General features: G+C 44.9%; 1 protein-coding gene across 1 annotated transcript in view; it reads left to right on the forward strand.

Moving 5' to 3' along the window:
- The first annotated feature begins 6081 nt into the window (after positions 1-6081).
- Positions 6082-26805, forward strand: part of APCDD1L (APC down-regulated 1 like) — an 85773-nt gene continuing 65049 nt past the window's right edge. Inside the window, exon 1 of the mRNA XM_026664925.2 lies at positions 6082-6524. Within this exon, the coding sequence (XP_026520710.1) occupies positions 6488-6524 (37 nt within the window). The 5' untranslated portion in view covers positions 6082-6487. The remainder of the gene's footprint in view (positions 6525-26805) is intronic.

Raw genomic sequence — 26805 nt, forward strand, 5'->3', positions numbered from 1 at the left:
AAGCTGTTCCATTGGTTGATTGTTCTCACTGTCAGAAAGTTTCTCCTTATTTCCAGGTTAAATCTCTCCTTCCTCAGTTTCCATCCATTATTCCTTGTCTGGCCTTCAGGTGCTTTAGAAAATAGCTTGACCCCTTCCTCTCTGTGGCAGCCTCTCAAATATTGGAAGACTGCTATCATGTCTCCCCTGGTCCTTCTCTTCACTAGACTAGCCATGCCCAGTTCTTGTAACCGTTCTTCATGTTTTAAGTCTCCAGTCCCCTAATCATCCTGGTTGCTCTTCTCTGCACTTTTTCTAGAACCTCAACATCTTTTTTACAGTGTGGTGACCAAAACTGGATGCAGTACTCTAGGTGTGGTCTTACTAAGGCTTTATATCCCTTGATCTTGATTGTATCCCTCTGTTAATGCAACTTAGAATTGTATTGGCTTTTTTTGGCGGCTGCTGCACACTGCTGGCTCATATTTAGCTGGCTGTCCACTAAGATTCCAAGATTCCTCTCACAGTTACTGCTATTAAGCCTGGTTTCACCCAGTCTATATGTGTACTTTGGGTTTTTCTTGCCTAAATGTCGGACTTTTTATCATGGGAAACAGACTAAGAGAGGACTGGGCAATTAATTTCTTTTACGTTCTCAGCAGTTATCCCTGGAGGTGTTCGTGAGCAATGAATGTCATCTGTGAAGAGGCTGCCTAATTATAAATGGTGCCCTTTAGAGAGGCAGGGAGGCACACCTTTCCTTTGTATGCCTTTGTTCCCCTTCATTGCACATACATTGGCCTTGAAGAGCTGCAACATGATTCAGATGGCTTTCAGGTCTGTAAATTCTTATTGAAACTATCAGGAGCCAAGGACAACCAGGAATTTGTCCAGACTTGTCTAAGACAGAATAATCTCCATCTAAGCATGTTAATAATATTTTGAGTCCTCTTTAGCATCTAAACCAGCATTTCTCAACTTCGCAGATGCCACTGACTACTGTTAACTATTGGATGTTGCCATGGCACGTTTGCGCCATAGTTAGGGGTAGAATTGGTGTACCTCAAGGGCATTAAAGTGCACGGATACTGCTAGAAAAAAAAACTAGGCCCAAATCCTCCCTCTTCCAGCACTTGCTCACTCTTTCCCACCAAGTGTTAGATGAGCATGGTGGATGTTGTAGTGCAAAGAACCAGTTTGGTCAGTGGGTTAAGTTACCAAGCTAGAAAGCGGGAAACTGAGCTCAGATTCTGCCTTAGCCATGAAAGCTAGCTAGATGACATTCGGGCACCCATTCTCTCTCAGGCCATCTCACCTCACAGGCTTGTTGTTGTGGGGAAAATAGGAGGAGGAAGATGTGTTAGATAACATATGTAACACACCTTCCTCCTTCTATTTTCCCCACAATAAGCCTGTGAGGTGAGGCCTTTCCTGAAGGCTTCTGATGGCGAAACAGAGGCCAGGGTGCCATGTGCGAGTGGTGGCAAGCAGCTGCAGAAGTGGGCCGGCGTCTGCTGGGCGGGGCTACTGATGCCGCCGCCGCAAGGTGAGACAGTGGAAGACCTCTACCGAAAATAAGACCTAATGCCTCTTTTGGAGGCAAAACAAATAATAAGACTGCGTCTTATTTTCGGGAAAACATGATAGTAACCTCTGATCCAAAACTGGAGAATATACTGTATTTAGTCTGACCCATGTTTTCTGGCATACACTTTTACACTTGTGGACTTCTTGATTTATCTGGAAAAAATGGTGGACCAGTGTATGGGAAATTAAGTAGAAGAGACTGACTGGATCAAACTTAGAGAAAGCACCATAGAATGAAATCCTGTCAAGAATAGAGAGATCATACCTCATCTGCAGTGTGGGATCAAGAACACAAAAATAATACCCTCAGTTCCTCAAATTAGTCAGATTTCATAAATTATAGTGGTTTAATTATGGACCAGTTTAGGCAAAACCATGTCTAATGAAATTCTGCATGCATCTGGAATATTTGAAGACACAGGAAAAAACATTAAATTAAAATTAAAGCCATCTGAATGACCTGGAAAAATATAATCTCTAGCAACTATGAGTTCAATGGTAGTCTGCAAAGAGGAGACACCATATACTTGCATCTTGATAGATTTCCAGCTTTATGGACAATGTCTTAACTGTTGTTGAGAGGAGTTACTATGTGTATAGCTGGTATTCTTTAGCTTCCGTCCATCTATCCATCCTCCACAAAATGTGTATAAAGCTTTTTCTTCACTTTGGGAACCTTATAACATGAAAAAGCACAAAAAATATTTTATATGAATTTGTGAGCCCTTCTGAAACTTTTGTGTTGAAACTAAATGCATGCATTCTGATTCTCCATTAATAATAATAACCACAAAATAATAATAGTAATAAACAGGGAGGAAAATGGCTGCAAAACATCCCTAAAGGAATTTCACTGCTGAGAAGCTCTATTAATTTCAGCTCACAGATATCATCGGGAAACGTTGCCTGAGAAGAATCAGATGCAAAACATTCAAAGTTGTTACAAAATCATTTACTCTGTAATTTTTCATAGTTGATGTACTTAATTTCTGGATCTCATTAAAGTTTGGGAGGGCTCCAAAAGGAATAGATTATGTTTCCTTCTGAAAGTAACTTTATTTTCTAACCACATTTTGATGGGCATTTTTTTTTCCAGAAGGAACAAGTACTCTGAAGTCTAAATTTAATTACCTACTGCACATGAATGGCTATAAGAAATTATTTCATTATTTCCTGAACACCGTGAAGTTTTTTTATACACTGTAATTCTCCACAAACCATTTACAATTCTGTTTGATCAATAAAAATAGGCTTAGTGACACATCTCAAAATGTAACTGAGAACGTGGGGTGGGCATTAAAACATCCAAGTTATTTTATCCTATTCTTTAATCCTTCATCTATCTGGAAGAACTTTGGGACATGAATGATTATATCGCTTCCTTTTATTGGAAGAAAAGAAAATTGCTTTACATTCTCCTTTAGTCAAGGCTGTATTTTTAGCTGGTGCAAATAACCAATATGAGTGTGTCTGTCTTTCTTTCTGGGCAGGGGGGCAAAAAAAAAAGTCAGACCCATTTAATGTCATGTCTAGAGCTGGTGACATCTTTCTCAATGCATTTTCTTTCCAAATGAGGCCGATTTAGCTCTTTGATTCAGATAATTTTGCCAACTGAGAATGGCGTCAGACAGAATGAAACTTAATGGAGGATCCTGAGAGAGGCCACTGTGAGGAGATTCTTATTCCAGTCTCAACTTCAATTTGGCTCAATCTTAATTTATTGGCAGATACGGTCATACAAGAGTTGCCAACCCATTACCAAGGTCAGAACAAACTAACTGGAAGGTTTTCTGGGAGAGATGAAAATGTTTTTCTTTCTTTTTTATATATAGACACCACTGGAATGTATTGGTGCCTTCCAATTCATATTTCTAGCCAGCCTCCAACTTTATATGGTTCATCTACACTATTTTTCATGCCTTTCACTACATTTAGTGTCTACCATTGGTGATTTGATTAAAATAACATGATTCATGAGAGAAGACGAACCAGAACTAGATCATGACCAAGATGCTGTAAGTCCTAGGATATTTTCAAATATTTTATTGAAAGATACTGGAAAAATTATGAGATGATTTGCTACAGAACATTCTGTTCTTGCAAAGTTGTGGGGAGTACATTGTCAAAAATAAAAATATCACCTGACTCTGATCATTGAGACTGGATGGGTGTTGCTTACATGTAAAGCGAAACATGAGATCTGACCTAAATTGCTGTCATTTTCCTAATAGAGTATACAGTTTTGGTCACTAAATTATAAAAAAAGATGTTGAGACTTTAGAAAGAGTGCAGAGAAGAGCAACCAAGATGATTAGGGGACTGGAGGCTAAAACTGAACGGTTGCAGGAACTGGGCTTGGGCTAGTGAAGAGAAGGACAAGGGGAGATATGATAGCAGTGTTCCAATATTTGAGGGGCTGCCACAGAGAGGAGGGGGTCAAGCTATACTCCAAAGCACCTGAAGGCCGGACAAGGAATAATGGGTGGAAAGTGAACAAGAAGAGATTCAATCTGAAAATAAGGATAAATTTTCTGACAGTGGGAACAATCAACAAATGGAACAACTTGCCTCCAGAATTTGTGGCAGCTTCATCACTGGAAGCTTTCAAGAAGAGACTGGACAATCTGTCAACAATGGTGTAGGATCTGCTTGGGCTGGAGGTTGGACTAGATGACCTACAAGGTCCCTTCCAACTCTGTTAATCTGTATCTTTATCTGTATATTCTAGGGAAGCTTACTTGTGTGAGCTCTATAATAGAAAATCTCTCCTAAGGACTGAGTTGCAATTGTATATGTAAGCTAAGAGTCTTAGTAGGAGGTAGCCCTGGGACAGCTTTGGCTTTCTAGGACATAAAGTAGCTAAATGTTCAAAGTGACACTTGGATGGGGGAACCATTGAAGAATCCCAAAGCTGATAGTAAAACCTCAAAAGATAGTAAAACCTCAAAAGATATTTTAAAAAACATCTCAGAGGACAGTGATAACAATCCACTTCTATATTGTTGCCATCACAAAAGCTACACTGATGGGGTCACTCAGAAGTTGAGTTTGATTCAAGTTAAAATTTTGGGTTAATATGACTCCTGATAGCCTTAGGCTTAGGTGAAGCCATGTTTTGCCTACCTGGTGCCATCCAGATGCATTGGACTAATTTTATAATACTCAAACAACAAACAAGTTTTTGGGATTCACAATTCAGCCCAACTAGAAGGTACCAAGCTATGAAACACTGTCTTAAATTATCTCCTAGATCTTGTGTGTAGGCAGCAGTAATATTTCTCTATAATGGAGAGCGTTCTTTCCTTCCATTGCTTATCTCTGTAGCCTCTGGCCTTATATACATTCTTTGTGCTGGTTCTAGATCAGCTCTATGCTTCTCATACCCAAGACGATGGTCTATCTTCCCAGCTAAGTTGCTGTTTCTAAGTTGTTGTTTTTTGGGGAGGGGGTAGGGAGGGCAATGCTGGAACTTCTGGCAGTCTGTTTCTCTACTGACTTTTCTGATTCTATTCACTGCCCTCAGGCAAGAAAATAATGCTCTGAAAATCAGAACAGAAGGGGGCTGGATTTGGATTGCTAGGAAAATGAGGTAAAACAATTACTGAGATAGAAAATGGACCGGATTGGCTGGAGACTGCAAGAGAAGGAAAAAGAGAGATTTCCTAAAGGTGAAACTGAGAGAACCCTCACAGCTGCCCCATTCTTAAATTATCCTTCCTATTGTTTGCATAACTCAAAACTGATCCCATTTATTTATTGCCAGAATTAAATGACTCTCCATAGTTATAAGATCACCCAATATAGTAATAACATCCATGATAGACATCTGCCCTGCACTTCTCACTGTACTCATAGAGGCAAACATACACAGACACATTTCTTGGTCACACAGAAGGAAATATGGTACCTCTGATGGCTGCTGCTGCTAAAAGCTTGAGAACAATTTCAGAACTCATCTTTTGGGGTTTTTTTAAAGTTATTTTTTTTTAAAAGAATCAGTTTTATTTTTATTTCATTTTAAAGAATCAGTTATCCAACAGGTACTCATTTATTATGTATATACATACCAGTTTAAACTTATATGTTTCTATGTTATGTTCATACTTATACTTATAGTATACTTATGCTATGTTATGTTCATACTTATACTTGATAGTAAAAACTCAAAAGATAGTAAAACCTCAAAAGATATTTTAAAAAACATGAGAATACATGCTTGACAAACTAAACTAACTAACTAAAAATAAAGGTACACAGCAACCGTTCCTCGTATGTTTTAACCTCCAGTCCCCTCATCATCCTGGTTGCTCTTCTCTGCACTCTTTCTAGAGTCTCCACATTATAGTCTGGTGACCAAAACTGGACGCGGTACTCTGAGTGTGGTCTTACTAAGGCTTTACTTACCAAGACCTGGCTGACCACATCCCGCCTTTCGTGTGTGCGCGGGAAATCCAGCGGGGCGCTTTCCCCTTCTCCGCCTGCTGGCGTGGGGGTGGACGGGGGGAGAGCTTCAGCGACGGCGGCGCCCCGCGCGCGTGGGGCGTGTGCGGTTGGGGAGTCTCCACCTCTTCTGGCGCGGGCCCGGGGAACTGCCGGAGCCTCCTTGGAGCTCTCCGCAGACGGGGCTGGAGGCGAAGGAGCGCGCTCTGCAGCCGGACGAGTCGGCGTCGGCGGTCTGCAATCTCTCTCTCTCTCTCTCTCTCTCTCTCTCTCTCGGAGCAGCGGCCGAAAGAGCGACCCTCGGCGGCCTCCTTTGGTAGCGGGCTCGGCTCTGTTCCCGGGTCCGCAGCACCTCCATGGACGCCAGGTGGCTTTTCTGCCGAAGCAACGCGCGCTGAGCGTCCCCCGCGGCCCCCCGTTTTTTATTTTCTTTTTCAAGGGGAATCGGCTCGTTTGAAAGAGAGGAGGCTCCGCTTTGGCCATGCTCCGATCCTGGGCGCTCGTGGCCCTCTTCTTAGGTGAGAGTTACGCAAGGCTCGGCTGCTCGGCGAATTTGGGGAGCGGGTGGGACGGGAGTGCGGCGGTGGGACTTGCGCGGCTCGGCCCGGGATTGGCGTTCCTTGGCGCCGTCGAGTTTCAATCGGGGTTGTTGAGGGCTTTCAGGAAAGCCATGTCCGCTCCCGCGAGGATGGGTTTCTTCCCCCTCCAGCCTAGCGAGCTCCGGGAGTGTGTGTGTGTGTGTGTGGGGGGGGGCTTGGTTTATTTTCCCCGGAGAAACCTTAAAGTGAAGGGGTCCTTCATGCTCTCTGAACTTATTTGCTAACACTGATGAGGCTGCCTCCTTTGGGTAATGAAACGTCTGCAAGCAAACAAACAGGGAGCACCAAAGAACCCCCCCTCGGGTACACCCAAAATATTCTCCTTTATTCAAATGTTAACAGGCAAACGTCAAACGGAGCGCGTCGCGCACGCGGCTTGATGGATGGGGCTGCCGTCGAAGAGACGGTGGAAATCGCGCGGCGGAAAACGGGTTACCTGTTCCCGAACGCGGGATTGTTAAGACTCAAAACAACGGTGTCCGGAATAAGCAGCGCGGTCCTATTTCTCGAGCGCTCAAAAGTGAAGCCCGCGGTTAGCTTGCTTCGTTACCCTGGTTTATAGCCAGCGACGGGTTTGGAAAAGTTTTGAGGTTCGAGGGTATTAAGAGAATCTAACCGCGGAATTACTCTTGGATTGCAGGTGAAGGTCATTTAGCTGGAAATAAAATTAAAAAGAAAAAAAAAGACAATCGGGAACAGCAGAACCGTAAAGGGCATGTTTAGTAGCCGATCCGTGAACGCTTCTGCTAAAATAAACGTATTGACCTTTTAAGACGCCGCAAAAGCTTTTACTAATTTTGCTTTGGTAAACTCGAAGGTTTTTTTTCCTTAACGAAGAGAAAATCCACTCCCATCCGAGCTTAAATGTTGCCATTAGTAATAATGATAATGATGTGCCGTTAAGAAAATAAGCGTTTTTCCTGATCAATTCAAAGGACTTTGTTCCATATGGGGCAAAATGGCTCAGGAGATTCTCATTCATTCCAGCTCATAATTGTCCCAAAGGAGCTTTTATTTTAAAGACAAGTGAATTATCTGTTGTTGTTTTTTTTTTGTTGTTGTTAAATTGTTTCGCTTTTCATCCAAGAAGCTGAAGAAGAAGTGAAGAAACTTCTTGGATGAGAGAGAAGCTAAACGTCTTGAAAGAAAAATCAGACCGTCCAGTTGCCTTCAAAATGAATTAGCACCTTTGGGATGTGGGGCTGTATATAATTGCAGTCAGAAGTGGGAGAAACTGAATACACCTGTTTGCAAAAACAAAAAACCCCCTGAGTTAGCATATTGGCTTCCATAAGGCTGAACCAATTTGCATGTTTGGTATTCTTTTAATTAGCTTAAGAGGAGCTGTTGCCCTGGTTCAGTGTTTTTCAATCTGGGTAAATTTAAGATGTATGGACTTCAACTGCCAGGATTTCCCAGCCAGTAATATATATGGAAAGAGTGGGAGAGTGCTGACTTTCTTGGCTTTTTGAAAAAAGTAAATTCTGCACAGAATGAAACTGCCAAGGAGTAACTGTTGACCACTTTACATTGAGAATGTCAGCAGAGTGAAAATTAATCACTACTGCCTTCTCAAAGAGCCAATCTCTGTTTGAAATAAACAGATTTTCCTTCACCATATTTTTAAGAGGCCACATTGTTTCTTGCTTTTAGCACGCTTTCTTTCTTCTTTTTCTTTTTTAAAGGATGCTTCTTCACAATATTGTGCTCTGGAGAATATGGGGAATTCTCTCCAAAAGTAGCATAATGTGTGAGACTTAATAAATGTGTTTCTTGTGTGGGCTGAACCATCTGGGCTCCTATTTGTAATGCAGGATGGATGGAGAACCAGGGAAAACATCCAAACCTCCTGTCCCTTGCCCAAAATAGATGAGGCTTCCTGTGTCTCTTATGCCCAAAATACCAGATGGTGAGGTGTGTGTGTGTGTGCTAAATCTAAGACAATGTCATATTCAGAACCCTTCTGTTCCTTTTTCTCCCTTCCCATATTCTGGAATTGACAGCAGGCTCTGTGGGTAGCCTGGTTGAACCTTGGCTCATGTTTTAAGCTTAGATGGTTTTCTTAAGTCTGTCCAAGGCCAATTCCAGAAGAGTGGCCACAATAACCAATAGTAGCTAATATAGCAAAGAATCTGGAGGTGGCAATAAACACAAATCCTACTCCTCGATTTTTTATCTTATTTTGCGGAGAAAAACTTCCGTCAGCAGATGGATATGTTGGCTGATTTTCTTAAGTGTGAAAAAATATTTTCTTGTGCTCTTTGGTCTTTTTCCTTTGAAATCCCAAGTCATTGATCTCTTGGCCTGCAGATTTTATACTGTAACAAAAGGGTTTCAGAAATACAGGTATCGTGTGTTAGGTGTCTGCTTCTGTTTGCTGGGGCTGGGATGGGTTTAGAAAGCAGCTCCTAAATATCAACTAAGCAACTAATAAAATATCAGATTCACTAATGAAGAAGGGGTGACTGTTGAGTTTATTAAAAATATCTAAAGTTTGTATGGAAGAATTTTCTGACTAAGAAGACTGTTTGGTGGGGGTAGATGGGATAAGGGAGATTGCTATCATCTTTTCCCATTATTGTACGATATTGAGCTTGTTTAACTGGATAAATGAGAATTGTTAAGATTGGGGTTTTGTCCTCCTCTTTGTGCAAGTTTTTCCCCTCTGCCACTTGCACTTGCTGTATTTGCATTTTATAGCTTTCAACGGCATGAAAATATTCTTGGTACGATAGCAGAATATATAAAAGACATGCTAATCTATATAAAGAAGAATATTTGTGTGCACACAGTGGGCCTTCATGAAGCAAAGAAGAAGGATTGCTAGTTGCTCAAATGGTGATGGGAGTTGACATTTGTGTACATAAACATGACATTCCCTGGCAAGTTTTGTAAAATTTGAAGCCACCCAAACATGGCTGACATTCATTTACTTTATGGAAAAACATCTGGAATTTTGAGTTCACTTGTTGAGATGGGTAGCCATACAGACTAAATTAATATGTAAAATACATGAATGATAGACTTCTGTACCTGTGCAGAATGTGAGGCTACTGTTATTCACATCCTACAATAGTGTTTCATAACCTTAGCAACTTTAAGATATGTGCAACTCCCAGGATTCCCTAGCTAGTCATATACTGTCTGGGGAATTCTGGGACTTGAAGTCCTTATATATCTTCAAATTGACAATGTTGAAAAATCTTAGAAGCTGGAGTTCGAAACATTTGACTGATAGCTAAAAGCAAACCATGGTGGCGTGGTGGAATAGGAATGGAGAGATCTAAGCTTTGCCCTCAGCCATGGAAGCTGAGTGGGCATCTTTGGGGCAGTAACACATTTTCTACCTAGCCTACTTCACAGGGTTGGAGTTGTGGGGAAAAGCTATAGGCTTTGTAAGGAATGCAATATAGGTTTCAGTGAGTTCTGGTACAAAAGACAGGATATTAATTTAATACCGGTAAATATCACATGATTAAATATCTTATTAGATCCAAGTAGAAAGTTAAGATGGACTGAGGTGGTTTTTGTTTTTAGGGTTATAATCCATAATATCAGATAAAGCAATAAATGAGACAGTTCTGTCTTCTTGCCTATTGTTTTGAGTGACCTGCTAGCTTTTCAAGTATCAAAATGATTTTTCAACAGCAGGGATTTGGAGCTATCAAAGTAGTTCAGAATCAGGTTTATTTTCTCCCGCTATCCTTTTTGCAATGTTTTGCAATGAAGAAATGAATTTGAAGTGAAGCAGTGGCTTCATTTCTTCCTTCTAAAAGTAAATCTGGGATATCTCAATCCCTGCATATAGTTACAGATCTTCTGTTGCCAACCATGCCTAACTGCCACAGACTTCACCCTGACCCTGGCTTTTAATTTTTGAAACAGAAAGCTTTTTCATGTGCACTCTCAACTGCACTAAGACAGGATCTCCAAGGGACTTGTTGGTAGACTTTTAAATGGTTAGGAACTTAAGCAGCTCAATTAAGTTGGAGCTATGTTTGGCTGGTCCCCAAACAGAGCAGACCAGGGGTGGGATTCAACTACCGCTTCAGTGACTACATTTTGTGCTGCGTGCATGTGTAAAGAAACCTTAAGCTGTGCTGCCCGGACAGCTGAAAAGTGCTGCGTGCCTGTGCGCAGCGTTTGGAAAGCCTCTTTTTTCCTGCTTTTTCAACCTCAGCTGTGCCGCGCAAAGCATCTGAGGTTGAAAAAGCAGGAAATAAAGGACAGGTAAGAGCCCAGGCGGGCGGGTGGGCCAAACTGGTTCAATGTCTGCTGCTCTTCAGAGCTACTGGTTCTATAGAACTGGGCAGAACCGGTAGAATCCCACCCTTGGAGCAGACATTAAAATAGTGATACTGAATGTGTTCAGTGCATAATTCTTTTTTCTCCTGGATGAATGTACATGCTAAGTAATACTTTTGCTGGCTTCATTGTACTGAGAGTGACAGATTCAAGGGCTTCCTGCTATATTTTGCAGGATAGATAGATACGTTCATTCATCCCCTCTTAGACTAACTTTATTGTCACTTTGAATGTGCACTAATCGGCATACATCAGGAGTATCAAACTGGCAGCCCAGGGGCTGGATGCGTCACATGCAGGCCACGCCCACCCCAGCTCCGTGAAGGGAAAAAACCACCATGAAACGTCACGTGACAACAACGTGATGCGACAAGTTTGACACCCGTGGCATACATTAAAATGAAATTCTGTTGCATACAGCTCTCAAAGGGTGTCCACCTCCAATATACACTACGTAAACATGGCTAAATAAATAAATAAATAAAAAATTATGCATATACCCACATATATCATATGACACGGACAAACCGCACAGTTTAGTTTGGATGTATACATGTACATGGCAAGAGAAACAAATCTTGCAATCTTTACCAGACGGAACAAAGCTCTTTCCTATGGGGAATCCTCACCCATAGATGAAGGCTGCCTATAAAACTAGTGGATTTAGAAACTAAATCATTGTGAGAATTGCACTTTCTTTAGATAATAGTAATATTAAGGCTTCCTCTGGTGGATGTGCTGGTGGTTATGTACTGTATGTGTAAAACCCAAGGAACCAAGAATGGCATGTGGTGTTACTTCCAAATTGTTTCTTTATTGTGTTTACTAATTGACAGAAATCTTGCTAGACCCAAGCAACAATCTGCATAATTAATAGCTATACTCTGTGAATTGCTAGGGAGGGTCCGCCTTCATCCTTTTCCTTCATACCAAAAACTTCAAGCTTTGCTGTCTTGTTTCCTCTCTGGGAAAGAAACCCTCCCTCCTGCGACTCTGGACTACATTCCACCCCATGGTGGTTGAGAGGAGATATTTCTGGCCCATTGATAATGGGCAGTACTTAGGGATTATCTATTTCTTAAAGGCAAATAGGTGTGAGACAATTGAAGGCACCTGTTTTTGATTGGCCTTTTGTCTAGAATGGTATAAGGTCTCCTGTCTGAGCAGAGGATTGGACTAAAACAGGGGTGACAAACCAGAGGTGGTGTTCAGCAGGTTCTGAGCAGTTCTGGTGAACTGGTAGCGGAAATTTTGAGTAAGTCGGAGAACCGGCAAATACCACCCCACCCCCCATCTATTCTCTGCCTGTTCTGACCCAAACCTTGTTCCAAGTAAACAAACACCAAACCGATAAAAGCAAAACCTTTTAATGCTTGTCTCTGAATTCCATCAATTCAGGGTTAAAAGGCTATTAAAACTAATTGTGTCTGATAAGAACGAGCCTTGCCAAGGTTGTGCAAGGCTGCCAAAAGCACTAGATTAAGTTGCCATGAAATATTCCAAACAAAAAGTCTTCAAACACAAACCAAGATAGTCTGAACTTCCACAAGGCTTGAAGTGCAAGAACTTCTTTGCTTCCTGCAGAGAATACCGGTCTCTCAGGCTAGCTTTTATCTCTTAAGGGAGGGGGCATTACCTTGCAGTCTTACTCCCGAGTTGCCCATGCTGCTGCAGCTGCTCTTTCCTACGAGCAGCCCTGCATGCACGCGTACTGGGCACAGGCTCCTCGGGGACCTCTTCATCACTGCTGCCAGCCTCCACAATCTCCGAAGGCAGCACTCCACTCCCTGATGGTCTTGGCCCCATTCCTACATCACACGCAGCTCCCTCATCTGAGTTCTCACTCTCCAAGACCTCAGCCATCTGCACCTGCTGCTGGCGAACCACAGCACTGCCTCCCGCGCCCCAGCTGATTGGCTGGGTCTTTGGTTGCCTTGCACAGGAGAATGGAGCTGGGAAGCAGGTTAATGGGATGGGGAGGGAATGGAAATTTTGCAGTATCCTTCCCCTGCCAAGCCCACCAAACCACGCCCACAGAACCGGTAGTAAAAAAATTTTTGAATCCCACCACCACTGTGGCAAACTCAAGGTCCACGGGTTGAATCCATCCCACAGGGTGCTTAGATCTGGCCCGCAGGGCCGCCTAGGAAACAGCAAAGGACCGGCTCATGCGGTGCCTTTGCCAGTGAAAATGGAGTTTGGGAGGGCTGCGCACGGGGCTCCCTTTTCGCTGGCAGAGGGCTAGCAAAACAAACTAAAAACAAAAGGAGAAATCTCTCCCCTTTTGCATTTGAGCATGCAGGAAAGGACAGGAAAGGAGAAAAGGAAAGAGGAAAGACAAAAGAAAAACAAGGGAAGATGGGAAGAGAGCAAGGAAGGGAAAATAAGGAAAGAGGGGAAGGAAGAAGAAAAGAGGCTGAAGAGGGAAAGAAAAAGAAGAAAAGCAAGGGGGGAGGAAGAGAGATTATAACGAGAGTGAGGGAGGGTCTGAGGGAAGTTTTGCCTTAGCACTTGGGCACCACAGGTGCCCCCTGACATGAATGATGTTGAGCTAGCCATGCCCCCCTGCTCCCTCCCCCCCAAGGTTAAACACAACCCTGATGCGACCCTCAATGAAATTGCATTTGATACTCCTGGACTAGAAGACCCTTCCAACTGTGTTATCCTGTTACTGTTTCCCTAGACCACCAAACCAACAAAAACAACAAAAAAATTAGCCTCCAAAGTGCTTCAGGGAGTGCCTGAATGGCATTATGAGTTGTTGAGGCTTAGTTTTCTAAGAGGGACTTTGAGGCATCAGGGCAAGAACAGAAAGTGGTTCAAGAGAGTCACACAGAAGACTAATGGGCAATAGCAAAGCTATAAGCAGTCAGATAGTTATTAGAACTGGACTTACAGGAGTCATTGGGGTTGGGGTTGACCCTTTTTCTAAGGTTAAAGGTGGGCATCATCTTTTCTGTGGAGGGAGGTGCATTGTATGCTACTGATGGATGCAGCTGAAACAACTAATTGGTTGTGTGCATCGATCTCATTGTTGCAGGACTGAGCCTTTGATATATTACTGTACATGAGAAAGGGAATTAAATCTAATCACTTGTTAGTTTTCTTGGTCCATGCAAATAACAGATAACAGATAATCGGAGTTGGAGGGGACCTTGTAGGTCATCTAGTCCGACCCCCCGCCCAAGCGGGAGACCCTACCCCATTTCTGACAAATGGCAGTCCAATCTCTTCTTGAAAGTCTCAAGTGATGAAGCTCCCACAGCTTCCGAGGCCAAGCTGTTCCATTGGTTGATTGTTCTCACTGTCAGAAAGTTTCTCCTTATTTCCAGGTTAAATCTTTCCTTGTTCAGTTTCCATCCATTATTCCTTGTCTGGCCTTCAGGCGCTTTGGAAAATAGCTTGACCCTTTCCTCTCTGTGGCAGCCCCTCAGATATTGTAACACTGTTATCATGTCTCCCCTGGTCCTTCACTCGACTAGCCATGTCCAGTTCCTGTAACCGTCTTCGTATGTTTTAGTCTCCAGTCCCCTAATCATCCTGATTGCTCTTCTCTATACTTTTTCTAGAGTCTCAACATCTTTTTTGTAATGTGGTGACCAAAACTGGATGCAGTACTCTAGGTGTGGTCTTACTAAGGGTTTATAGAGTGGTATTAGTGGTATTATAAATGTAGACAACATGATGACCTTTTAAGCTTCCTCTCCCCCAGCATGCAAACATATTGTTTGACATAAAAGATCTTTGAATATGTGGGTTGTTTTTAAAATATGGGACCAATATTATGGTCTGCAGTTTCTCTGCCTGCTGTCTGAAGGGGTAATTGGCTTGTTTTCTTTTCTTAGCATCTATGTTGGGTCTCACTCCATGAAACCTTTTCATAAGGAGGTGTGTGGTTAAGTCCTGACATTCAGAAGGGCTTGGAAGAACCACGTCTCTCAAATAGTTTTTAACTGATGTGGTTTTTATTCTACGTGCTGCTGTACGCTGCGGTTTGTGCTAATTATTTTGATCTGGCTGAATTTTAAAACAGAAGTTCATTGTTTCATTGTTTTTTTTAAACCCCTCTTTGCATTCTTCAGCAATAGATGGAAGAAACAATGGCTTGTCTGGGTTGGGATAAAGTGCTGTGCTAAACTTAAACAGATTTGTATTGTGGATTGCGGTTCATTGTGTTGTAGGGCTCGGGTTTTGTTGTAACATGTTATGTGAACCAAGTCATTGTTTTAAGTTATGATAGCATGTTGAGTGATCATGGGAATTACCCTTCATGAGCTGAGTTTAAGAGTGTAGTGCAACTTCAGCAGCTTTAAGCACGGCTGACCAGAGAATTATGGCAGTTGAAGTCCACCCATCCTAAAGTTGTTGAGGTTGAAAAGCACTGTTTTTTTTAATGAAAATAGGAGTCAGTGTAGCAGAAATCATAATGCTGGTGATTGGTCCATTTGAAGCTCTTCTCCTTTTTATTTCTTGGTTATGTGACCCAGTGTTGCAATTTGGAAGTTTGAAGGTCACTGGCTCAAGGTTGACTCAGCCTTCCATCTTTCCAAGATGGGTAAAATGAGGAACCAGATTGTTGGGGGCAATAGGCTGACTCTGTAAACTGTAAAGCGATATATAAGTCTAAGTGCTACTGCTATTGCTACATGCAGCACCAGGGGATAGCGGAAACAAAAACAGACAGAAAACACGTGTGCAAACTCCCTGATTAGAACCTCCCCAACATGCGGAAGACACAAAGAAAACACATGTATACCCACACTCTGATTAGACTCTGGGGAGGAAGTCTGTACACGTGTACATGTAGGGGCGTGCATAAGCGCACCAACGTGCCTACCGTCCCTGTCCTATTGTTTCTCTTATTCTTTTATTTTTCTTATATGTAACCATTTCATGTATTCACAACTATGTATACATTTATACTTATTATCTTGTAAACAATTGGCAAATCAAATAAATAAAATAAAAATAAATGTACACATACCACACACATGCATGCACAAAAAACATTTTGCTACACGAAACAGAAGAAGATACAGAAGCCTCCTATGGTAATTGCTGGTACAGAAGGTACTCTACAGATTTTCCTTGCCTTGTTTAGGATTCAGAGAGATTCAGTGGTGGAAGGGCTGGAGAAAATAACTGAACTTTAACCATTGAGTTATGGTTGAAGGAAACATCTCAGTCCTTCGGAAAACATTTTAAATATGTTCTATGAGACCCAAGGAAGGAAGGAAGGAGGGAAGGAAGGAAATGAGATGGGAAGAAGGGAGAGATGGAGAAAGTGGATGGATGGATGGATGGATGGATGGATGGATGGAAGGAAGGAAGGAAGGAAGGAAGGAAGGAAAGAAAGAAAGAAAGAAAGAAGGAAGGAGATGGGAAGAAGGAAGGGTCTGGTTTTTCCAATATAGCCCCCTAAGGTGTGTGGAGGCCACAGTATGGGCTGGCTAGCAATTCTTTGAAAAGAAGCTGATTGCGGGAGGCTAATAACTCACATTTTCCTGCATGTCACAAAGTTTGGTATGTATCAGTCTGGGATCTCTTTAAAACTACAATTCAAGTCCTACATATGCTATATATGCATTATAAAGAGGAACTCTTCTATTTTTCCATTTTGTATGTTTAAAGTTGGAACCATACACCTGTGCTGGAATTCTCTGAGTCTGGGAATGGACATTTGGAAAATATTGCAGGACCAGCCGAGATCTTTATTCCTTTGCTCTTTATCCAGCAAACGGCTAACAACAGCTCCCCTGCGTCAAGAGGCAGTCAGGGCGTAGATCAGGCTCATCAAAAACACGTTAATATACTCAGTGGAAAAAGGGAAGTTATCTGGTTTCCAAGATTTTGTAACTTAACTAGTTTTTCATGGAAATAAATCTGATTATTGGGACAATGCAAAGAGTTTTTTCCGGATATATGGTGTTCTCACTGTATATATAAATCATGAGAGAAGTGGCATGGGATACTCCACCTTCTCTCCACCATTTTTAATCATTTTACCCCATTGCAAGTCCAGTCCTGGATACATATTTCTAGGAGCCTCTATGGAAATTCTCCATCATCCAGGTCATGGTAGTCCCAAAGGTGGTTTTCCAAAAGGTAATTTTTTTTTCTTTGCAAGCATTTTGCTTCTCATTCAAGAAGAAACTGAAGAAGCTTCTTGGATGAGAAGTAAAAAAAAAATTCACAGAAAAAAACCCCCAAGGAAGTCCACTTGCCTTTTGGAAAATCATCTTTTGGATTTCTAGGAGTGGAGATGTGGCTTCAGGAAAACAAGTCAACATAAAGATGTTGAGACTCTAGAAAAAGTGCAGAGAAGAGCAACCAGGATGATTAGGGGACTGGAGACTAAGGTATATGAAGAACGGTTACAGGAACTGGGCATGGCTAGTCCAGTGAAGGGAAGGACCAGGGGAGACATGATAGCAGCCTTCCAATATTTGAGGGGCTGCCACAGAGATTAGGGGGTCAAGCTATTTTCTAAAGCACCTGTAGGCCAGACAAGGAATAATGGATGGAAGCTGAACAAGGAGAGATTTAACCTGGAAATAAGGAGAAACTTTCTGACAGTGAGAACAATCAACCAATGGAACAGCTTGTCCTCGGAAGTTGTGGTAGTATCATCACTTGAGACCTTCAAGAAGAGATTAGACTGCCATTCTTCAGAAATGGTGTAGGTTCTCCCTCTTGGGTGTGTGTGTGGGGGGTTGGATTAGATGACCTATAAGGTCCCTTCCAACTCTGATTTTCTCCTCCATGCTGCATCGAGAGCCCAGGATGGGGGGTTTGACTCCTTCCTATGATGTCATAGCTGAATCTGTACTAAGATATAAAAGCCAGCCCCCGGGAGAGACCTCAGCTCCTTTCAGTCAGTAGCTGTGTCTCTGAAAACGTTCTGTTAGATAGCAATCACCAGCGATCTTCAGGGATCATAAACACGATCAGCAAACTGATAAGAGCTTAAGCCAGCTGATCATGTAGCTGGTTGCTGTGTTTTTCCCTTGCTGACTTCGCTCGGGACTCTCTATAGCCTAAGGAGCGATTCTTCAATCTTGGAGCCTGTTTTCCTGTAGTCAGTGGCCATCTTGGATTCAAGCCTTCCACCATGAGGTGAGCGGCCATTTTGTAAGCCCGGGGGCCATTTATACCCTAAGGGGCTTAATAGAAACATTTCTAAACAGCTTCTTTCCAACTCAAGAGCCTTTATTTTACAAATGGAGCAAGATAAGGCTCTGGCAGAGCTTTCCCCACCAGTGGAACAGTCTCTTAAGCCCAATAGGAGAAAAAGACGTAGGCAAGGCACCCAATCAGTCCAGAGGGAGGTGGCTGCTAAAATCAAAGCTAAGGCTCTAGCCCCTAAGAAGGCAACTCAGGCTGAATTGAGGGCAGAGAAGCGCAGACATGCAGCTCTAGAGAGGCAGTTCAACAGAACTATTCAACAGAAGGGAGTGCTACTACAGCATGTTTCAGGTGATACTCATGGGCCCCAACCAAGCCCTCCCAGGGGAGGAGAAGTTATTTATGAGCCTTTCCATCCTCCATCCTGGTCTCCTGAGGCTCTTGCTGTACAGTCAGATCCTCAGGATTTAAGCAGATCTGGGCCTTATTTCCAACAGGCTTCTGTGCCCTATGCTCCTCCCCCTCCCTCCAGGCCTTGAACCTCTCCTTAATCTAGGCCTTCACTCCCACAGCAGCGGGCCTTCTGCCTCTACCTTTGAGCATAGACCAAGGGATATCCAAGATGTAGTCTCATCAGCCATTAGGCAGGGATTGGCTGAAGGCTTCAAGCAAATTCTTCAACCTCTGGAAAGGGTTCAGGCCTTTCTCCCTTCTCAATCTATAAGTTCCTTGCCTCATCATCCTGATTTACACAGGCCTCAGGACCTCAGGGTCCATTCTTCTCTACCAGAATGGGAGGAGGTTGATGAGGAAGGAAGGCCTTCACCATCTGAACACAGTTACTCCTCTCATTCAGAGTGTGAAGAGGGTGAGATTTTTGACCAAAATCTTTCAGAGGAAGAGGATTCTCTCCCAGAGCAGACATCCTCTGCATTGGTCTTCAAACCTATTCTCTTCAGACCATTACTCACAAAGGCCTTGGTCACTGCCAAGCTGTCGCCAAAGGAAGTGGCTCCCGAGCCACAAGGAAATCCCTCTAGCCAAAGGAAATCCCTCTAGCTCTTCTCCAAGCCTGTAGTGCATGCAGAGGTTTTGCCTTCTCCCATTTTGTTCCTGGACATGGTCAAGGAACAGTGCGCTTCTCCTTTGGCAGGTCCTCGCCCATCTTCTCTAGATAAGTGTTTCTACAATGTCAGCGCAGCTCTGGACAATGCCCTGGCAGTGCCTTCTGTTGACATTCCAGTTCTGGCCTCGTTCTCAACTTCTGGCACTCCCACAGAGCCAGAAGATATCCTGAAACCGGATGATAAACGTTCCGAACAGACCCTCAAGCACAATCACCAGGCTGCTGCTTGGGCTGTTCGGGCTTCAACAGCAGCATCCTTCTTCACCAGGGCATCCATACGATGGCTGCGCCAACTCCAGAATAGATTGCCTGCTTCTGACCTTTGGTCTCACCAAGACCTTAATAAGATTATTGCAGTGGTGGAATTCACTGCGGATGCCACTCTCAATTCTGCCCAATTTGCATCCAAGGCCATGACATCTTCTGTAGCAGCAAGAAGACTTTTATGGCTCCGAAATTGGCAGGTGGAGTCACACCAAAAATGGAAGCTGGCTTCAGTTCCTTTCGCAGGTGATAAGCTTTTTGGTGATGCTCTGGAACCTTATCTCATCGAAACCAGAGATAAACGTTAAATTCTCTCTTCCTCTGGGAAGAAAGCCGACTATCGCCCTGCTCCTTATCGCCCTTCTGCTTTTCGAGCGGAGACCTCATCTCGCTTCCCCCGCTCTCACAGGCCATACTCCCAATGCCAAGACCAACGGGTGGAAACATCTGGCAGGCAACAACCTTCTACTGGTAAACGGCCCTTTCGGGGGGTCATTCCTTCTGTTGCTCTAAGTAATCCCTCGTTCTCCCTACCCATCGGAGGTCGCCTAGCCTTCTTTGCCTCCAAATGGGAGGAGTCAACAACGGATGCCTGGGTGATCAGCACTATTAGGTCAGGGTTACAATTGGACTTCCTAACCCCACCCCACCCAAATTTTTTGATCTATCTCGGGACATTTCCGGGCAAGCCCTCATGAATCAGGCCATTCAGCACCTTCTTGAAATCAGGGCTATTTAACCTGTTCCCCGTCTCAACGGGGGCGTGGGCTTTACTCTCGCCTTTTCATCGTTCCCAAAGCCTCAGGGGGGTGGCGAGCCATCCTTGATCTAAAATTTCTCAACCAATTTGTAAAATACAGGCAATTTAAAATGCAGACTCTGCATTCTATTTTAGAGAGTGTTCAGGAGGGCGACCTCCTCTCCTCCGTTGATCTCACTGAGGCTTACCTCCACATCCCAATTTGGCCTCATCATCACCAGTTTCTCAGTTTCTGTTATCAGAATACCCATTACCAGTATCGAGCACTTCCCTTCGGCCTCTCATCGGCTCCAAGGGTCTTCACAAAGGTTCTGGCAGCAACAGGTGACATCTCTGCATTCTATTCCAGTGAGGATCCAATGCTACTTGGACGACATTTTGATTCTTTCCTCTTCCATCCTTGCGGCCCATCGGGATCTGCAAATTACCCTGTCAGGTCTCCAGAGCCATGGATTTTCCATCAACACCAAAAAGAGCCATCTCTCTCCTACAACCAGATTGCAACACTTGGGAGCAGTCATCGATACCATGTCGTGCCAGGTTTTCCTGTCCCCAGCTCGTGGAAAGAGCCTTGCAGAGATCATCAGCCAGATCCAGCAACATCAAATTGTCCCCCTGTCGCTGCTGTCCAAACTTCTGGGGAAGATGGTTTCCTGTATTGGCATCGTCCCGTGGGCTCGGCTCCACTCCCGAGCCCTCCAATGGTTCCTGCTTCCCTACCAACGAGCAGGAACCAGCCACTCATCCATCAAGGTCCCACTCCCACCACAAATCCGGAGATCTCTCAATTGGTGGCATTCCCCATCTATCTGGAGGGGACTCCTGTTCAGGGACCCAGACAGGCTGGTGATAACCACCGATGCCAGCCTCCTGGGTTGGGGTTCCCATATGCAGGGCCAGATAGCTCAGGGCGTTTGGTCCAGATCGGAACAGACCCTTCCCATAAATTGGCTAGAGCTCAGAGCCATTTTTCTGGCTCTTAAGCATTTCAGGCAATCAGTGACCGGCTCTCATGTTCTAGTCCTTATGGACAACATGGCCGCAAAGGCTCATGTCAACCAGCAAGGGGGGATGAGGTCCAAAGCCCTCATGAGAGAGGCTCTACGGCTGGGGTTATGGGCAGAGAAACACCTGTTATCGATCTCGGCGGACCACATCTCCGGCGTCGACAACTCTCAAGCCGACTGACTCAGCAGGAGCCTAGTTGACCAGGCAGAATGGTCCATTCCTCTGTCTCTATTCAGGGATCTTTCCCTCAGATTCGGAACACCAGAGGTGGATCTTTTCTCCACTCCTCAAAACGCCCAAGTCACCAGATTCTTCACCAGGTTTCCTTGCCAGGGAGCGGAGGGGACCAATGCTCTTTGGTGCAGATGGCCCAAGGGTCTCCTCTACGCCTTTCCCCCGCTTCCCATCATTCCGACAGTAATTCGGAAGATGTTGGAGGAACGTGTGGAGCTCCTCCTCCTCGCACCCTATTGGCCAAGGAGGCCCTGGATTGCGGACCTGGTCAACCTATCGGTGGCTTCTCCTTGGAGGATCCCTGCCCATCTAATCTCCCTTCACCAGGGGGCCCTGCTCCACCCAGAGCCCCAGTGGTTCAAGCTGACCGTGTGGCACTTGAGCGGCAGCGGCTAGAGGAGGCTGATCTTCCAGAAAGGGTCATCTTCACTATCCTGGCTTCTCGCAAACCTTTTACAAGGCACATCTATGATGCCACCTGGAAGGCTTTTTCCTGATGGTGCCTCAGGGAGGGTCTTTCTCCTGCTTCAGCCCAGTTGGCAGAAGTCCTTAGCTTCCTTCAGCATGGGCTGGAGAAAGGTTTGGCCCACAACACCTTACGCAGGCAGGTTGCGGCCCTCTCCTCAGTCCTTTCTTAGGGTTCGCTTCCTTCCTTATCCCATCACACTTCAGTCAGGAGGTTTTTGAAAGGGGCTTCCAACCTGCACCCTCCGGTGGTTCACAGGTATCCTTCCTGGGACCTTCATTTGGTCCTTAATGCTCTTACAAAGCCCCCCTTTGAACCCCTTAGAACAGTGTTTCTCCGTTTCCTGACTCTGAAGGTAGTGTTCCTTGTTGCCATCACTTCTGCCAGGAGGGTTTCCGAGCTTGCTGCTCTTTCCATCAGACAGGACCTTTGTTCCTTTCATGATGATAGGGTTGTTCTTCGTCTGGACCCCTCATTTATTCCGAAGGTTAACACCTGGTTTCACAGGTCCCAGGACATTGTTTTGCCTGACTTCTGTCCTCTCCCGCACCATGACTTAGAGCGGCAGTGGCACACGCTAGACGTAAGAAGGGCTCTTAGAATATACATTAAGCGCACTTCCTCCTTCAGGAAGTCGGAAGCCATGTTTGTTTCCTTTTTCCCTTCTCACTTGGGGCACAAGGCCTCTTCTCCTACTATTAGCAGGTGGGTCAGGTTTTGCATTGAGCAGGCCTACAAAGCTGCGGCCCTTCCGGTTCCCCGAGGTCTGATGGCGCACTCTACCAGAAGCACGGCCACTTCTGCTGCCTGGGTGACCCAAGCATCCTTGGAGGAGATTTGTCGTGCGGCCACGTGGACATCCCCATCTCTTTTCATCAGACACTACCGTCTGGATGCTTTTGCCTTGGCGACTGCAGCCTCCGGCAGATGGGTGCTTCAACGAGTGGTTCCACAGTCAGTATGATGAGCCAGACGAGGACCCCCCGTGGACATGCAAGCTTTGGTATGTCCCATCCTGGGCTCTTGATGCAGCATGGAGGAGAATGGGCGTTGGTAGAAGTTACCGTGAACGCCCTTTCTATCTATGCTGCGAGAGAGCCCAGCCCCTCCCTTGATTCGTCCGGAGAGGGTAAGACATATTTCTGTATTTATTTTGGGCTTTCAGAGACACCTTTCAGTCTGTCAAGTATCTTCGCCAAAGCTGGGGTCTCTCCTGGGGGCTGGCTTTTATATCTTAGTACAGACTCAGCTATGACGTCATAGGAAGGAGTCAACCCATCCTGGGCTCTCTCTCAGCATAGATAGAAAGGGCGTTAAGGGTAACTTCTACCAACGCCCAATCTGTTATGTTAATGTGAGCTGACTTGTCCATCCTTCCCAAAATGTGTTCTCTGGTTTTAGGAGAGCACATTATGCAAGTGGACATCTTCTTTTGGCTTATATATGTGAGACTGATGCTGCGGCAATTATCAGGAGAAACGACTCAGAAATTACACCTTATCTAAGAGGCAAAGTGACTGCATTCCTTGCAAGTGGTTAAGTTTAGGTAATATTTGAATTTCTTTTTCTCTAGATGTCTGCATTGGAAGTTATTTTCTGGAAAGCGTTAACTACAAGTGGTGAAATGGTGTTTAGGAAACAATATGGATGGCAAGTGCAAGTCAGTAAATTTTTAGCTTTAACTGGCTTGTTGAGTTGACATTTAAAGAGGTTTTTTTTTTCCTACATTCAGAGAGAAACATGTGTGAAGGCAAGATCAAAGACAGGCCCACACTAAGCCGAATGCGCCTATCCAACAGTGTCATTGGTCGCTGGACCTTATTGCCTCACACTTCATTACGGGCTCTAGATTTTTATCTGAAAGTTTCAAAAATAACATTATCAGAGAGTGGCAAGCTAGAAAGAAGGAAACAGCCATCCTTTCCCACCTTTATATATGCACTCAACACCAAGGCTCACTTCCCTCGCACATTGCAAGCTGGCTTGGAGATCTGCTTCATCAAAGCTATGAACCACAAGGGTTTGGAATGCGAATATAGAAGCACATTATAGAAACAGGACAACTGAATTTTTTTTTTCATCATAACTGTATATATCATCTTTGATTGTGAGGACGGGGTTAACAGACCAGTTAACAGAATAACAGAATTGGAAAGGACTTTGGAGTTACCTAGGATAGAATAGAGCTGGAGGGGAGCTTGGAGGTCTTCTAGTCCAGCCCCCTGCTCAACCTTTTTTGGCTCCCGTGCCGATAATTGCGTGCGCACTTGCTTGCGCATGCTTGCATGCCAGCACCCAGAAGGCAATGAGTGCGCGAGCCCCTCTCCTGCACCACACATCTGTGCATGCACGCGTGATTCTCCCTTGCGCCGTGCATCTGCGTATGCATGCACAATTCCCCCCTCATGTACCGTGCATCTGAGCATTTGTGAGATTCCCTCGCATGCAGCGTGTCCCTGCGCATTTCCCCTCCACCCCCTGCGCATGCACACCAGATACCCGACAATCAGCTGTTGGGCGGCAGCGCGCGCATGCGCAGTGGGGCTCTTCTGGGCGACCTCTTGCATGCTGGGGAAAATAGCTCTGCGTGCCACTTCTGGTATGTGTGGCATAGGTTCGCCAACACGGCTCTATACCATTCCAGACTAGTGGCTGCCCAGTCTTTTCTTAAAAATCTCCAGTGATGGAGCACCCACAACTTCTGAAGGCAAGTTAATTGTTCTAACTCTCAGGAAATTTGTCCTTAGTTCTAGGTTGCTTCTCTCCTTGCTTAGTTTCCCCATCCATTGTTTCTTGTCTTGCCTTCTAGTGTTTTTGGAAAATAAGCTGACCCCTCTTCTTTGTGGCAGCCCCTCAAATATTGGAACACTGCTCTCATGTCATCCCTAGTCCTTCTTTTCACGAGACTAGACATAATCCCAGCAACCGTTCTTCATATGTTTTAGCCCCCAGGTCCCTAATCATCTTTGTTGCTTATTCTCTGCACTCTTTCCAGTGTCTCAATATCTTTTGTATAATGTGGTAACCAAAACTGGATGGTTTTCAAAATATTATACAGTTCACACTTATAATTGTTGCAACAACCCCTTGGTCAAGTGATCAAAATTCAGGCACTTGGCAACTGGCATGTATTTATGACAGTTGCACTGTCCTGGGGTTATGTGATCACCACTTGTAACCTTCCCAACTGGCTTCTGACAAATGGAGGGAAGCCGGATTCACTTAACTGACCACTTTGACAACTGCAATGATTTGCTTAACGACTGTGGCAAAAAAGGTCATAAAATGGAGCAAAACTTAACTGTTTTGCTTGGTAACAGAAATTTTAGGCTCAGTTGTGGTCATAAGCTGAGGACTACCTGTATGTTTCTCTCAATGTTCCATATTTCAGTGGTACTCAACTCTATCATTTTCTTTTGCTAATATGTGGAATAGTACTTCTGGTCTCTGGTTGGACCAAAACAGCAGGATTGAAAGATATTCCACAAGGTACAAACCAAACGTACAAGTACAGATTAGGTGAAACCTGGCTCCAAAACAGTAAATGTGAGAGGGACCGTGGCATCCTAGTGGACAATTGTTTAAACATGAGCCAGCGGTGTGCAGCAGCAGCCAAAAAAGCTAATACAATCCTTAGTTGTATAAACAGAAGCATAGAATCAAAATCGCATGAAATATTAGTATTGCTTTATAAAGCCTTAGTAAGTACAACTGAATGAAAAACTGCTGATGACCTTCTACCGCTGCACCATAGAGAGTATTTTAACATACTGCACCTCTGCATGGTTTGCCAATTGCACGGTTTGCCAATTGCACAGGGGCAGATAGGAAAGCACTCCAGAGGGTTAACGTCATTGCCCAGAAGATCATTGGTTGCCCTCTCCCCTCTTTGGAAGAGCTTTATAGCTCCCGCTGCCTTAAGAAAGTTCGAAACATTTTCAAAGATCCATCTCATCCCGGGCACCCTTTTTTTGAACTATTACTATCTGGCAGACGGTACAGAATAATAAAAACAAGGACAAATAGGCTGAAAAACAGCTTCTATCCCAGGGCAGTAGCTCTTTTGAATTCTGCTGTATAGTGCAGTATTTGTGCGGTGTTGCGGGTTTTCGGTCCAATGTGTGGAGTGTGAAGGATGTGTGTTTGTGTTTATTTTCATGGTCATGATGTATACTGAAGATGGTGTTTGATAACAGATAACAGATAATCAGAGTTGGAAGGGACCTTGTATGTCATCTAGCCCAAGCGGGAGACCCTACACCAGGGGTGGGCAAACTTTTGGCTCGGGGGCCGCATTGACTTTTAAAATTTGACAGACGGGCGGGTCAGCACAAGATTTTTTGGGAATCGCCCCCACCCTTCCCCCTCTTCTCCTCCTTCCCTCCCCTCGGAGGCCCCTGAGTCAGGAGTTGCTACCGCCGGCGCGGCTCCGCGCGCTCCAGTCCCGCGTTGCCTCGGGAAGGGAAAGGCAAAAGGAAGAGCCGCGGCGGTGCTTTGCAATGGGAGCAGTGGCACCGGAGGCTCAGGCTCAGCGGCTCCTGGTTTTGCCTTTTCCTTCCCAAGGCAACGCGGGACTGGAGCCGCACGGAGCTGTGCCGGCGGTAGCAACTCCTGACAACCCCAGCCGGACACCTGAGCGGAGCCCGGGCGAAACTGCCTGTTGCTGCTGCCGGAGCACCGCCGGTCGCCTCCTCCAAGCAGCCCGCCCGCCCGCCGGGCTTCCCCTCTGCCGCACGGCTCGGGGCCAGGCGTGAGCGCCTGCGAGAAAAAGGAAGCCGAAAGTTGCTGGGAAGTTGCTCGGGTGCTGGGAGCAGGCTTTTAAAGTGCCGCCCGAGCAAAGTTTAAGCAGCCCGCCCACCCGCCGGGCGGAACCCTTCCTGCTCCTCGGCGGGAAGACGCTCCAGCCTTTGCA

Source organism: Notechis scutatus, chromosome 3 (assembly GCF_049901735.1).
Source record: "Notechis scutatus isolate UNSWTSFEM ecotype Mainland chromosome 3, rNotScu1.2, whole genome shotgun sequence".
In the NCBI taxonomy this organism is placed as follows: Eukaryota; Metazoa; Chordata; class Lepidosauria; order Squamata; family Elapidae; genus Notechis; species Notechis scutatus.